The following is a 14380-nucleotide window of genomic DNA, read 5'->3' on the forward strand; positions in this document are numbered from 1 at the left end:
GCACAGAAGACAGCGAGAGGCTTCCCAAAGAAAAACCCACAAAATGATGATAAATTGAGATGAAGTTCTGTAAGAAGTTGGTGAGGGAAATCACAGGGGAGTCACCACAGTGACTGCAGAAAGCGCTGTGTTGCTTGGACAGATTCAGAAAATGTTATCTACACATTTGGTCAGTAGTTAGAATATTGATACAGATACCAAGCTCTTCCCAATGCAATCCTCTAACAGAGCACTGCACACAAAACACTGATCCGCTGCCGCACATCCACGCAACTCATAGGAAATAGCCTACTGCTCTTATGAACTAATAAAATTGAGTATCGTACCGTTTTCTGGTATCGGCATACCATGCAACACTACGAGTGTTGGAGTCGCACGTATCCCTTGTGTCTTTCAAATACCTTTTCTCCAACAGCTAGCAGCACTTTTGCAGATGTTTGGGAGCCATCCTAGTCATGTTGGAACACTGTTTTGCTGGTGAATTTGTAATGCATTTAACTTTTTGCACCTAAGGCGACCGGCTACGATCAAGCTCTCGGTGCTGTCAAAGAGTCCAATATAAATAATGAAGCAGCTGTCATCGCTGTAAAGAAAACCCACTTCATGTCTGTGGTTTTGAAAAAGATTAATCAGATTGTTGAAAATCTTTAGTGTGCAGTACGCCCAGATTTCTCTCTTGAGAATGTACCTGACAGCCTAAAAACATAGTACGGAAGTGTGTGTATACGAGCGACTTCTGCAGAGTGCAGCTGATATTAGAGGAGTGCTGTGTAGAAAGGATGGAAAGAGGAGGAAAAGATCTGTTTGGATCTGATCGGCCGGACCAATTATCACCAGCTGCTGCTGGAAGAGTGAACCCACAGATCGGATGGAAACATTTTAAATGCAAGACACACACAGAGCATGTTTTCACCCACAGGCATGCAGCAATATTTCTGATCGTAAGTAGGAGAATGATGATGATAGGGACAATCTGAGTTGCTGGCCTGGCTGGATGTTGTGATAAACCAGCCACAGTCCTCGGGTGAGTTCAAGCACCAGCAAGGGCGACAAGAGGAAGTGAGTGCAGGCCAGAAGCCAACGGAGTAACACAACATGGCATACGACCAAACCGTTTCTCAAAAGTAAGGTTGAGGTTCCATTCCCGGTACGAGCTCCGCGCACACTCACTCACACTGGCTAAAAATGCGAACTCCCACCGTGAGCGGGATCTGTGCTGCATTATGTGTTGTAGCCAAAGCAATGAAACCAAAACCACAACCGTTGAAATGTTCACTTTTCCCAGAGGAGCCTGAATCCAACGACAGACACACAGGCTTGGAAATTTCAGAAAAGATTTAGTCTTTTCTGACAAGTGAACACATTCCATCACCCCAAGCAGTGCGACCTGAGCTTTGTCTGAGGCCGTAAAATGGATTGTAGTGAAACTGATCTTTTTTCACTTAAGACTACACCACACAACACGCAGATAGCTCTGGTAAAACACAGTTACTGCAGATGTGTTTTGGATTTAGTTTTATGAATGATGACAGCCTTCTTTGTGTTTCTCTTTCGGCACAAACAGACACAAACGCTTTCTAATTACTGTTTTGTGTGTTGTCTTTATCTGAATGTTGTCCTCGGACAGACTTTTGATACAAACCTATTTCCACTCTTCAAAGGCCTGTCAGAATTTATTATCTGCAATCAAAATTGTATTGTTTCTCAAACAGGCCTCTTGACAAGCAACAACTAGCTCCAAAATTCCAGCTCCAAAGGGCTGCTGCCAAACACTGACATTAATAGCTTCAAGATCCTCCATGCTTCAACATACGCAGCAGCATCAGCGTTATTTGTCACATCTATTGCTTCCATTTGAGCCTAATGATTTGCGATTAGAAATTATCTCACTCATGGGATTGTATGGTCTCTGGTTACTCAAGTGCTCAAAGTAGCAGCTTTATAAAAGTCCTTTGATGGTAATAGATTTATTTCATCATCATTATTGTTTAATACAAATACTTTGTGAAATGCTTCTGGAGCCAGACGTCAGAATTATCCCTAAAAACAAAATGAATCTACTCTTGTCTTCTTTTGACCCAGGCCTGGTGACTATTTTTGGTCCAAAATGGATGGTTGAAGAGCCAGGAACAGAATGTATCTCCTGTCACCAAACATGCTGTTAAATCTATTTTCAGATCACAAGGTAAAAAATACACTTAAACACTGTCACATTTCAAATAAACCACCTGATCTCACCCTATGGCAAAAACACGATGCATGAATCCATAATCAAATAGAGCTGCAGCACCGTATCTCACATTCTATCCTTGAAGGTTTTATCAATACATCTAATCAGTGTAGTCTATGTACCATTACTTCAGTCAGGCTACAGCACCGTGACAGCCTTCAACAGCTGTCTTCTGAACTTCCAGTTCAATACATTTAAAATGCAACTACCTTTTAAATACCTGGCATAGATTCTCAGGCCTCTCACTTTAACCCCCAATGGACACACACACACACACACACACACACACTTGCAGAAAAAATACTGCACACTCTCAGTTTATATACTCGACTGGAGCACAGACCCTTTAACACAGCTGACGTCATGATTATGTCACAGTGTTAGCTGGAAAGACTGGATGCAATCAAAAATCACCTCGGAATAGTGGGCTAAAGTTACACATTGAAAATGTCATCTCGTCAATGTCATTTTATGCAACAAAAATGATCTGAACAAAGTTGCCGCTAATCTGGCGATAACAATGTGCTTTCCTACAGTGTGACAAGAGTGTCCAGACGAAGCATTCATTTGTCAAATTCGACTCGTTTAGCAGCAGGCTAGTTAGCGAGCTAACTTGCTAATTCCACCATGCTTTCATGCTGCACTGGTTAGAGAAAATATGCCCAGCGACTTTGCTGGTTCTAACGGTCCCTCTGTCTCACTCCTCACCGGTAGAAAACTACTTCGCCGGGGGGAGAGCAGGCGGGGGCTCCAGAGACTAGCTAGCTAACTAGCCAGCTCTGGAGATGGACAAGCTAGCTAGTTAACCAGCCAGCCATCCTTTTCCAAAGTATAGGCTGCCAGCTGAGTCTCCTGTGCTCGCAAAACATGCTGCAGAAAGTTTGTCATTATTTCTGACTTCCCACAGCATTTGTGTGTGTGTGTGTATCTTTTCTGTCTATTTTTGTGTTTGGTTACAGCTACTTGATATACTGTACAGTCAGGCTTGCTTACAGTGCTGGCTCAGTGGCCATGTTTCTGTCTGTCTGAGAGATACAACAGGCCTCAAAATCTAAAACAGAGGGTTGAGCCGGTCGCCTGGACCATGAGCGACTTATTTTTGCAGCGGTTTACAAAACGAGCCATAAACACAGATAAGAGCTCCGGCAAAAGAGATTCTTGAAGAGAGAGGCCATTCCCCCCTGTTTGAACTAGCGGCTTCAGACCTGAAGAAAACTGTGTTTGTGTGTGTGTGTGTGTGTGTGTGTGTGTGTGTGTGTGTGTGTGTGTGTGTGTGTATGTGTGCATGCCTACAGGTGTGTGCATGAAGGTAGAAAGAGGTGAGTGCTGACTGAAGAAGTGGAGGTGAGGACTAGTAGAGGACAGTGCAAAGTGCAAAGCTACTCTGTCAGTTTATTCCCAGGTTTGTTTGCTGTGAGCGGGACTAACGACGCATCCCGCCGGCACCTTTGAAGATGAAGGATGCCGGTTTCATAAAGGTGTGCGGCGAGCTGCTCAAACATTAACCAGACCTTCAGTCATGTCTGAAAAGGTAGAGAACGAACATGACAGCAAAGGAGACGTCTGAAGGAAAAACATCTTTTGTTCCTCAACTGACTTGATGCATTTGAAGTGAAAAGCATCGCTTCTATGTGCAACCAAAGGTGGAATGATACGTGTCTGACTGGTATCATTTTTACTGGTGGAATGGTTTACAGTTTGAATCTCATTATCCGATATGTGCAGGGCGACTGTAAACACCTCACCTAAGTAAGCAACAGTGATCTCAATGGAAGAATCCACTCTATTATATTTGAACACAGATATCAATAGTCTATGATATTTGATGGTTTTTAGCATCTTTGATGCTTTATGTCCTACAACTTTTGATCCATTCTACATTGGGACATCTCTATGATCAGGGCAACTATTGTTTAATGCACAAGCACAACATTTTTCTATGCTGCATTCCTTCATGATTGAGAGTTGGTGGACAAATATTTGCAAAAAGCGTTTTCTTTTTGATTCAGTCAGAAAAAAAACTGTACTACATCCAGAATTTGATTGTTTCTGATAGCGTTGCTGGCAACTTTTCTGTTATCAAACTCCGCTGTGGCTGTTTCTGGAATTAGAGATCTCATTAAGGTTTTGGGCAGCCATCCATTGAAGTTAGGAAAACACACCACCAAACATCAGTATGCGCACAGCTGTTTTTAAGTGTTTACTTGTGTTCGCTCAAACATTTTGTTGGAATTAATACTCGCATCTAGTTGAGGCACTCAGAGGACCTGTTCAAGAATTTTTTATGTAAGAATTTTGTTTTTTTTCACCCGTGGCGGTTTCAAGTTGAAAGCAAGCTAACATATCATAAAGGTATACAAACAACTTTAAAGCAGTTTTCTTTTGTCCATACAAGCGGTTGTGGCTTTAAAACTCAATTATTTCAATGGGTATCAAATCAACCATGTCAACTTGTCGACACCACGCGTTTGTTCCTGTCAGTCAGATGCCTCTGAGCAGCACCTGGGAACATTTGAGGGTGATTTATGCAGTTTAGATTTGGATATAACGAGGCGAAGAAGAAGAAAAAAAAGCAGCAGCTTCCTTCAAATCAGCCAGCTGATGCTGGGCTTCAGGAGACTGCTCGTGTGCAAACAGGCGTAAATCGCAGCTAGGATGGAGAGAATCTCCTCCAAGTCACTGATATGTTACAGTATCAATGCAGATAGAAGAACAGTTTCTTCATGTCCCAGCAGCCTCTATATTCCTATTGACCCAATAAGGGGCGCCTGGAAAAAAAAAAGAAAAAGAAATTTGTGAACAGGCCATGGAAATGTCACTCTACCTCCCCTTTATTTCCCGGTTCTTCTCCCTCACACATTTTTCACATCTGTCTCTTTCATTTTCACTATTGTCGTCCTGTTCCACCTCCTCCTGTCCCTGCTTCTCTCTGTGGTTCAGTCCCCTCATTCTGCATACCTTCAAGCTTTTGAAGGGTTTTTTTCTAATCTGCCTGAATTATTCAAGACACCTTCTCCTTTCTTTAAACTCAAAATGTTAAATAAACTGCACAAACTTAATTAGAAAATTAAAATGCTGAAAATGAACAGTAACTTTGCACTCCTGCGGTTGCTAAAAACCCAGATGAACGCGTCTAAACTGAGATTGAAGCGTGTCCCCGTCGTGCCTGCGGTGCTGGCTATTGAACCCATTGCATTAGAAGCTGCATCTTCTTCTGCGATGAGTCAATAATCCAAATGGATGGAGGCGCACACTCAGGAGCGTCCTCTAAGATCCTGATCCTGGTAATCAGCAAAGTGCCCTTCAGGAGAAACCCAGAGACGGACCTTTCTGTCTTTGTGTCGTCTTTGTTTTGTTTTGTAGTCAACGGCTTACATCAGTTCCGACACCGCACGGTGCCAGACCTTTTTACTGCACACAGAAACACTTCTGTGCTTAACTAGAAGCTCATGAGAGTCCAGAGACACTCGCGGTGCGATCACAAATGTTGCCCAACTGAATACAGCCATCCCTCTAACACACCTCCTCCCGCTGTTCACTCCCTCTCTTCAAGATTCGAGAACACACTTGTTTCCTCAACAGTGTTGAGAACTAAATATCTTGCTGTCAACGCGATGGATGCAGTAATCGACAGGCTTTCATGGCTCGAGTGTGAAACGTATTATACATGATCTAGTCCTCTAAAAAAAGAAAGTGTTGAGGATTGTTGACTGAAGGAAACGATTCATTTGAGAGAGTTTATTAGGACTTGTGCCTAAACTGATTTTTGTTTTTCACACATGTAAACTCTACACCATGCAGATATTTAAAAGCTGTAAATTGAAAATCCTCCTCTTTATATTTGATGCATTTGAATGAGATATTTGAGCATCATCTGAATGCTAGGATTTTCACCGTGGCAATCTTTCTGCCTATAATGTTACTATGCCAAATAAGAATTTAAATGTTGTTTGTGTTGCTTGATTCTTAAATATAATAAAGACATGGACTTTTTTTTTTTAAAGTGACTCATGTAAAACATGTAAAGAATAACTGATATTGAATTGAGTGCGATGTTCACCTGACGGTAACTTGTAATTCAAGGAGTATGAACTCAATTCTATTTATTTCTTTTATACATCAAGTGCTATTTTGAGAGTCCAGGCAGAATGTGGATATTTCCACAAAACTGAGCTTGTTGATTTAGCAACATCTGCCAGCGAGAATGTGTCAGAGCTTTAGCAACGGACAACGGCAGCAAACAAAAAAAACCTTTTAAACATCTGCTACGTGTCAAAGTGGCTGACATGTGCCGTGACCGTCAAGCAGTATAGAGTCTTATTTTTTCCCCACTGCAGACCTGCAGCACTCTGGGGAATATAAAGGGATTCACTCTGAGGCTTTAGTCTCTATCAGCAACATCTTTCTGCCTCTCCTTCAGTTTCTCGAGCTGTCCCTCCTCATCCTCCTCACTGTACACCTCATCAGCAGGAGCCGGACCAACATCAAACTACTGCCAGTCTGTCTTTCCAGTAATTACAATGGAATTAAAATAAGCGAAAACAACGACAAAAAACCCAATTTCACTTGGAATACAGCAACATAATTCAGCAATTTCATCAAACAATCTCTCATCATCTTCTCTTATGCATCTCAAGTACAGAACCTAAAATATTCTGCAGTATCTACAACCTACTACAGGTTCATACATGTGTCTGTGCCAGGTTGTAATAAAACTACTGTAACCGATCAGTCAGCAGCTGACGAAACACGTTGGCTTGTCAGACACAAAGAGCAGCAGAACAGATAAGATCAGGAATTTGCTTCTTTTGTTGTTGTTGTTTCTACACCTGCTTTCTTTTAAGCATGGCAAATACTGTTATATGGGGGTATATTATATTTTCTCAGGTTGTTTTTCAGTGAATAATGCCAGTGATAATTAAGAAAATAACCAAATGAAAGTAATTCTCACTTTTTAATTTTTTTGAACTAAGAATGAAATTCAATAAATCTAGGGCCAATTTGCTTTTTTCAATGTAATAATGAAAACGATTTGATTATAATATCTTAGAAATTATACATTCGTAATACTAGATTTTTTTTAATTCTCAACTGCAACACCTGACATTTTGATACAGTCTGTCGTATTGATTTTGATGCAAAAAAAATAATGATGTGATAATAAAAAAAATAATTAATTAATTAAAAAGCTGTGTTCAATTACCACTGTGGAGAGTTTGATGCAGGATCCTTGAGATGAATCAAAAAAGGCATCGCTTTATCGCAGCGGTGAAGTCGAGCAGAGAAATGTTCCTGTGGATGATTCGTCTCGGTGCTCTCGTGTGAGGTGGTTTAAAAGCGCCCATCGTGGCCTGCAGTGGGCTAAATGGACTTTCAAATTGCATTTCCACGTCTTGTGTGACTTATACACACTTTTATGCTCGTTGACGAACGCCACAATATCAGGAAAAATAAATGCGTTTGACTTTGCTTGCGGTTTTGTTTAAAGCATTCTTTGAATTAAGTTAAGCTGTACAATTTGTCGTAAATTAAACTATAATACAATTATTTTAATTATTATTTAAAACACCATCAAACGCATAATTGTGCATGCCCAAAATTCACTTATTATACATCTATTTATCTAATAATGCTTTCCCCCCCCCCCCCCCTAATGAAATATTTCCACTGTAGGCCCAATCTTAAAATCACACCAGTCCGTCCTGCCTCCACAAACACAACCCGTCCCACATGTATCACATAGACCCCGCACAGCATCAGAAACGCGCAGCCGCTCCGGGACGGAGCTCGGCGGGGTTGGACTTACCGACGCACTCGTTGGCCTCCCTGGCCGTGGCTCTCTGCCACGGTCTGTCGTAGTGGAAAGGCTTGCACCTGTCGCACTCCGGCCCGGCGGTGTTGTGCTTGCACTCGCACACCAGACTTCCGTCCCGGTCCTTTACGCACCGGGATGCGTGCCCGTTGCATTTGCACCTCCCGCCGACCTGCAGGTCCGACACGGCGTAGAAGTACGAGTCCCGCGCCAGCTCCGAGTCGTCCTCGTTCTCGTCGCCGAACGTGTGCAGCCGGCTGAAGATGACTTTGATGTCGGTGGCCGTTACCCAGTCCTGCAGCACCGGGGAGTTGTCGAAGTCGTGCGCCGACGGCCGGCCGTCCAGCGTGCTGAAGGCGATGAGCCCGCCGGTCAGCGGGTACATGTCGGTGTGCGAGTCCGTGCAGACCGCCTCCTGCTCGTTCTGCTTCGTGATCACGGCCCTGTTCGGCTTGTTGTACATCTTCCTGCACTGCGTCGAGTAGAACTGAAAGGGCACCCAGGTTTTACCGTAGTCCATGGACTTGTAGATGACCATGGATTCGGGCCGCGGCGAGCAGAACTGCAGGCTCACGTAGGTGACCTCGAACTTCTTGCCGAGCGACAGAGTCAGCGTGACGTTCTGCGGGTACTGGACGAAGTTCTCCGACTGCCAGCAGGTGAGGTTGTGCGGGTTGTTGAGGTCCGTCAGGTACGCCGGCGGGTGGTACTTCTTGGGGTCCGAGGCGTCGCAGGTGTGACAGTTCCTCGTCCTGTCGTCTCCTTTCTCCGCCGCCGTCACCACGCAGTAGCGGCCGGGCGCCTTGCCGCAGGTGCTGGACACCTTCACCTCTTTGCCGAAGGCGGAGTTGACGAAGTCCGGGATGCAGCGCCGCGGGTTGCCGTGCTCGTCGTAGCAAGGGTCCGGGGGAGAGGTCTGCGCCGCGAACAGGCTCACCCCGTAGCCGCCGATGGCGCTCCGGCACGACAGGGACGCGGCGAGCAGCACAGTCAGCGCAATGTCCACAGCCCTTATCATGGTAGGTCCCTCGGTCCCCAAGTGTCTCTGCCGGCTGGGGGAGAAACGGGGGAAGCAGCGAGCGTGAGGTTAAGTGAGTGAGAGAGAGAGAGAGAGAGAGTTAAGTTTGGCGATGCAGCAAACACCCCCCCGCCCCCCCTCCAGCAAAAAAAAAAAAACAACACACTTTACACGCTTGATAGTTTTTTTATTTTTGCGAAATTTCTATAAAGCTCACTTTACCTGAGAATGATTTAAAGAAAAAAAAAAAAGAAAAAAGATGAGAGGCTACTTTTTCTCTGACGGGCTTCAATCACAACTTCTCCCGTTTTCTTGTTTTGTTTCTTCAACAAACAAAAAAATGATCTCCAGCGTAAAAACAGAGGAGCGGCTGGATGTAAGAGTCGCTGGTGTCCTAATAGCAAGTCCCTCTCCTCCTGCCGTTCTTTTCACAATCTCTCCCTCTCCCCCCCCTCCCTCTCCCTCCCTCTCCCTGACACTCTCTCTCTTTCTCTCTCTGTCTCTCTCTCACTCTCTATCTCTCTCTCCCTGACACTCTCTCTCTTTCTCTCTCTGTCTCTCTCTCTCTCTCGCTCTCTCTCTCTCTCTCTCTCTCTCTCTCTCTCTCTGTCTCTCTCTCTCTCTGTCTCTCTCTCTCTCTCTCGCTCTCTCTCTCTCTCTCTCTCTCTCTCTCTCTCTCTCTCTCCCTCTCCCTCTCTCTCTTTCGGATCGGATCTTGCTTGCCACCGCTCTTTGGTCAGCTCATCTCGAGGGGTGACACTGGGCGGAACAACGACATCCACTGGTCGCACAGGATCGGACTCGCGCGGAGATGCGAATCGCCGCAGAGGAAAGTGAGAAAATAAAATGAGCACGGCGTTAATTCAGCGCGTGCCACACCTTCATCTGAACGTCACCTGCACCTAACTATTGCTATGCCTCTATAATTACACTAAACTGATAGTTATTACAGTTTTCACAGTTTACATAATACTGGCGTGAGGGTTCAATTTGTATTGTACTATTATACCCTACTATAAATATAGTTATGGTACATTATTAGAAGGTAAACCCATCACTCACCATTTAGGATCACTACTTATATTAAATTAATATTATCCATAGTCGAAGATATAACAGGATTCCTTCAAAATAAAACATCCCAGGCACTCTTAATGTGGACGTTTGCTTGATTTAAGTTTAAGTTCCCTTGTTCATGGTGTGAGACAGTTATCAGGTATTTCTTTAGATGACTGACTGTGTGGCAGTTTTGTCTCCAGCATGACGTCACTCTCACTGATCAGTTTACAGACACAGCCTCAGGTCCATCGCGACATGAAATTACACCAAAAAACAAGCTTCTACTTACATGCAAACGACAGAGAAAAACAAAACGGATTTTTTTTTTTTTTACTGGATACATCGCTCCTGTTTTGTGCCTCGCTCGTGCAGTCCAAGCTGGTCTCGCGCCGCTGGACCTGTTGAATGTTGGCATTAGAGGTAACAGCGCCATCTGGCGCCCGGAGAAAGAAGCGCCACTCCGGCCTCACACTGCAGCGAGCGGTGTCTTCTACTTCTCCCGGGCGGTGGAGGCATAACGCCGTTTGTTTAATGAGCACGAGGAGGATTGGCTGCTGCAGGTCTGAACGGTAGATACTATACCGACAGAGCAGGCTGCTGATGTTTATTCTTTACTTTTAGAATCAATATATTAAAGAATAATTCAGAACAATTTAGATCATTTGCAGTATACACTTTATTATTATTATTATTATTGTTAATAATAATATATTATACTATATATATTATATCATTCATTAATTCACCAAAAAACATTTACAATATTAATCATCAATGTGTTTGTATTTTGTTAGATGACAACTTTAATATATTACATAATATATTTTAAGTTATTAATGCTATATGCTATATATAAAATGTTTGCATGCAAAGAAAATACTTCTTACCAATTTCAATGTGTTTCTACATTTGTTTCTACATTTCCTGCAGTTTTTCTTTCTTCAATAAACCCTACAGCCCCTCATATGCCTCCATGACATGTTTAAAGGACAGCCTAAAGAGGACAAGAACGGGGACAGAGCTACTGGCCTATGTGAGCTCACAATGTTGTTTTGTGATTAAATAACTTTGCATTGAAATGAATCACGATCACATACACAAACTCATGTCAAATAATGATCATTGGGGTCAGTTAAATACATATTCTGTGCAAACAGGTCCTCTTCTATCTTCTTTTCATGCTTTTTAAAGATCCTGTCAGGTAACAGCAGTGGTTCCTCTTCTCTCTGATGAGAATCCCATCAGAGACAGCATTATTACTTTGTCAAAGGACAGTCTCTTTGTCTCGAGCGGGACTTTGGATGCTGTAACAAAGTGATCATATTGAATTTCTCTAACAGCAATGAAAACAAAGTTCAATAAATGTTAATAAATGAACACTTCTATTACTCCTGAAGAGCAATAGATACAATTGCAAAGGGTACAAAAGGGAATTAAATACACAGTATATGACTGATAGTGTCAGACAAAAAACAGGATTGGAACAGCAAAGATATAAGAATACACACAATATAAAGTGCATAAAAATGCATTTACCAGAATCCCATGGCCAAATGGGGAAGTTTTGACTCAGGACTGCATCTGCTGTATCAACAGCTTCTGTATCTGGCACAAGGCCATTAGGCTGCCTCCTCCAGTTTCCGTTTTACTTTGCAATAATGTCGCGTTTTGGCTTGCAGTCTTTGTTATTATCTATAAATTTGTTACAAATATACAAAATCACAATTTTTCTCTTCCTGTGAACATATGCTTTTTAATTTGTACAATGCCTTAATGACAAACGATTTTTTTGGACTGGAAAATATGATTGTAACATACGTGGCCCTTCCTGGTTGCGACCACTCCTCTCCACCTGACAAGAGTCAAAAATGAATGTATTTAAGTCAATTTAGACACAAAAAGACACATCATCAAAAAACATGATAAACATACAATGGTCATTCATACCTCACATTTTGTTGAGTGACCTTTCGCATGCATCACTGATAGAAATGAACGCATTTGCAGGACATTCTGCAGCTCTGGAAAAGACTCAACTGCCCCTCTGTACATACGCGTATGTATATATGTATTTATACAAGACATCAGTGCAAATGAACTCAATCTTGTGTTCTTCCCTAAGATCGTGCTGTAGGTAGAGAGGCTAAGCAAATATCTCCCCGCGAAATATGTGGAGACCTGCATCCAAATCAGAAGTTGATTTCTTTGAAAGGGGTTTATTCCATGACTGTCTCTGCTCTGAAGTTAGGACCACAGGATGGGCGTCCAGGTGCCTAATGTAACAAATACAGCAGCCATTCCAAAATAGTAATTACATCGTATGCATTTTACATCTTACAATCCATCACTAACTTTCACACATAAACAGAACGCTATGAGACAACTCACCGATTTGACTTTGTCTCTAATCCTTTTCTCCAATTCTTCTAATGTACAGTAGTGTCACATTTGGAACATAGCATTTGTTTGGGACGGCAGTCTGTGCAACAAATCACTGCATCTTTTAATTCACTCAATTCATTTCAACGTAAATAATTAATCTTCCTCCAATATTATGCTATGATGTTTAACTTGTTCAAATATGAGTTTAATGTACCAGTTTCAAAATATAGAATTCTACATTCACAGATTTCTCAGTGTCAGTTTTCAGTCACAATAAAAGAAATACAAACATGAAAGCTGCTATAGTGTTGTACATCACTCCTACATTTGATACCTTTTGTATAATACCTATATATTTATTAACATTTAGTTTGAATCAAGACTTTTTTTCCATTGGGGTATTACCAGTTTTACTTTAGTTAAGTTTTAGAGTAGGCTACTTACTCGACCCCTGTCATATCACTGGATATGTGTCTGTAACACTACAGATATTAATTTGAGTTCATCTTGTAAACATTATATATTAAACACCAGAGTCTCACATTGTGTCACAAAAACGGCCACAAACATAGACCCGTTTCTTTGTTCTGCTTCACACATCGCTACAGAAAGAGAGAGACAGGATGTCAGACCGAGAGGGGAAGATAACTATTAGTTAGGACTTAATTAGATTAGGTTAAACACTTCTCCAATTTGGTTGGCAACATCACAAATTCTGTTTTCTATTTGATTCAAGCTCGCCACTGAAGTTTAACCCCATTCTACAAAGTGAGACATTCACCCAAATCAGTTTATTTCACTTTGTTGTTGAAATATCTGGAGCATTAATTCAAATATAGAATTATACTTCCTCTCTTCTGTTTAATACTCATTTGAATGTCGCTACACTCTGGATCAGAAAGCACATTAAAATGCTGCACACATGTTACAGTATTAAAACAGACATGTGGCTTGAAACAACAGACCTGTTATTCACTGTTGATATAAAGAACCTACAAGAGATAATGGAAAAAAAAGAACGCCATTTAATCCACAAACAGTGCACGACTGGTCATATTTTATGAAACAAACAAATGTGTCCTTCCCAAGTACAACAGGTTTACTAAATATACAAGTAAACATTAATAGGAGGGACTTCTATCTGAAGAGGGGAGTAACGCTATTGAAATGAAAACTGCACAGACACAAACTTTCCTCAATCAGAATGAGGATTTAAAACTCAATGTATGAGGCCATGTTTCTGGTGATGCACATTATTCCGTCACACCACCACACGGCAAACATTCACAGGGCCGGAGAAGTGTTATTAACTTGTCCTATTAGATAAACAACTCTTGATCTAAGTGAGTGCATATGTGGAAATATGGAACCATTTTCACTTGGCACATAATCTACAGCAGATAAACGTATCATTTACAGCCCCTTCTAGTTTATTCTGATGAAGATATTTGAACAGTAGATTATTTCTGGACTAACCTTGTTCATGGCCAGAGTACGCTATCAGTTTGTTGTCGACATCTTTAATACTTTTAATGACTTTCCATTCATCTTTGTTAAAACCTCTGAGGTCATGGCTGTACAATAGTCTGCTTGTATATGTGATATTATAACTGATGTCTGAAATGAAGAGCATAAAAAGGGAGCATGTCCAGGTCTTTGTCTTGTGTCATTTCTGTACACATTTACTGTTGCCTGGAAGCAACTGCATCAGCAGAAACAAATGGAATCATAACAGCAACAGACAAGAAACAGCAGCCAAACAGAGTTATGACTTCTTTCTACTGGTGATCTGTTGTGATATAACTTCACATATTGTGTGAGCTCTGAGACAAATTCATGTTTCTCCGTCCTTATGTGATGCTGCCTCATGTTGCATCTC

The 14380-nt window shown here is 42.0% G+C and overlaps 1 protein-coding gene across 3 annotated transcripts in view; it reads right to left on the reverse strand.

The window, feature by feature from the left end:
- Positions 1 to 9444, reverse strand: part of ntn1a (netrin 1a) — a 58064-nt gene extending 48620 nt beyond the window's left edge. For 2 of the 3 annotated variants that reach the window (XM_068726926.1, XM_068726924.1), the window contains exons 1-2: positions 9283 to 9444; positions 8037 to 9094 (exon numbers count right to left, since the gene is read on the reverse strand). In XM_068726926.1, coding sequence (XP_068583027.1) covers positions 8037 to 9060 — 1024 coding nt within the window. In that variant the 5' untranslated portion in view covers positions 9061 to 9094; positions 9283 to 9444. Of the gene's footprint in view, positions 1 to 8036; positions 9142 to 9282 lie in introns of those variants that run through there. The other variant, XM_068726925.1, reaches the window with a different exon arrangement.
- Positions 9445 to 14380: the final 4936 nt, after the last annotated feature.

This window comes from Cebidichthys violaceus, unplaced genomic scaffold, assembly GCF_023349555.1.
Source record: "Cebidichthys violaceus isolate CVI_PGR_0920_01 unplaced genomic scaffold, fCebVio1.0.p SCAF_4, whole genome shotgun sequence".
NCBI classification, from domain to species: Eukaryota; Metazoa; Chordata; class Actinopteri; order Perciformes; family Stichaeidae; genus Cebidichthys; species Cebidichthys violaceus.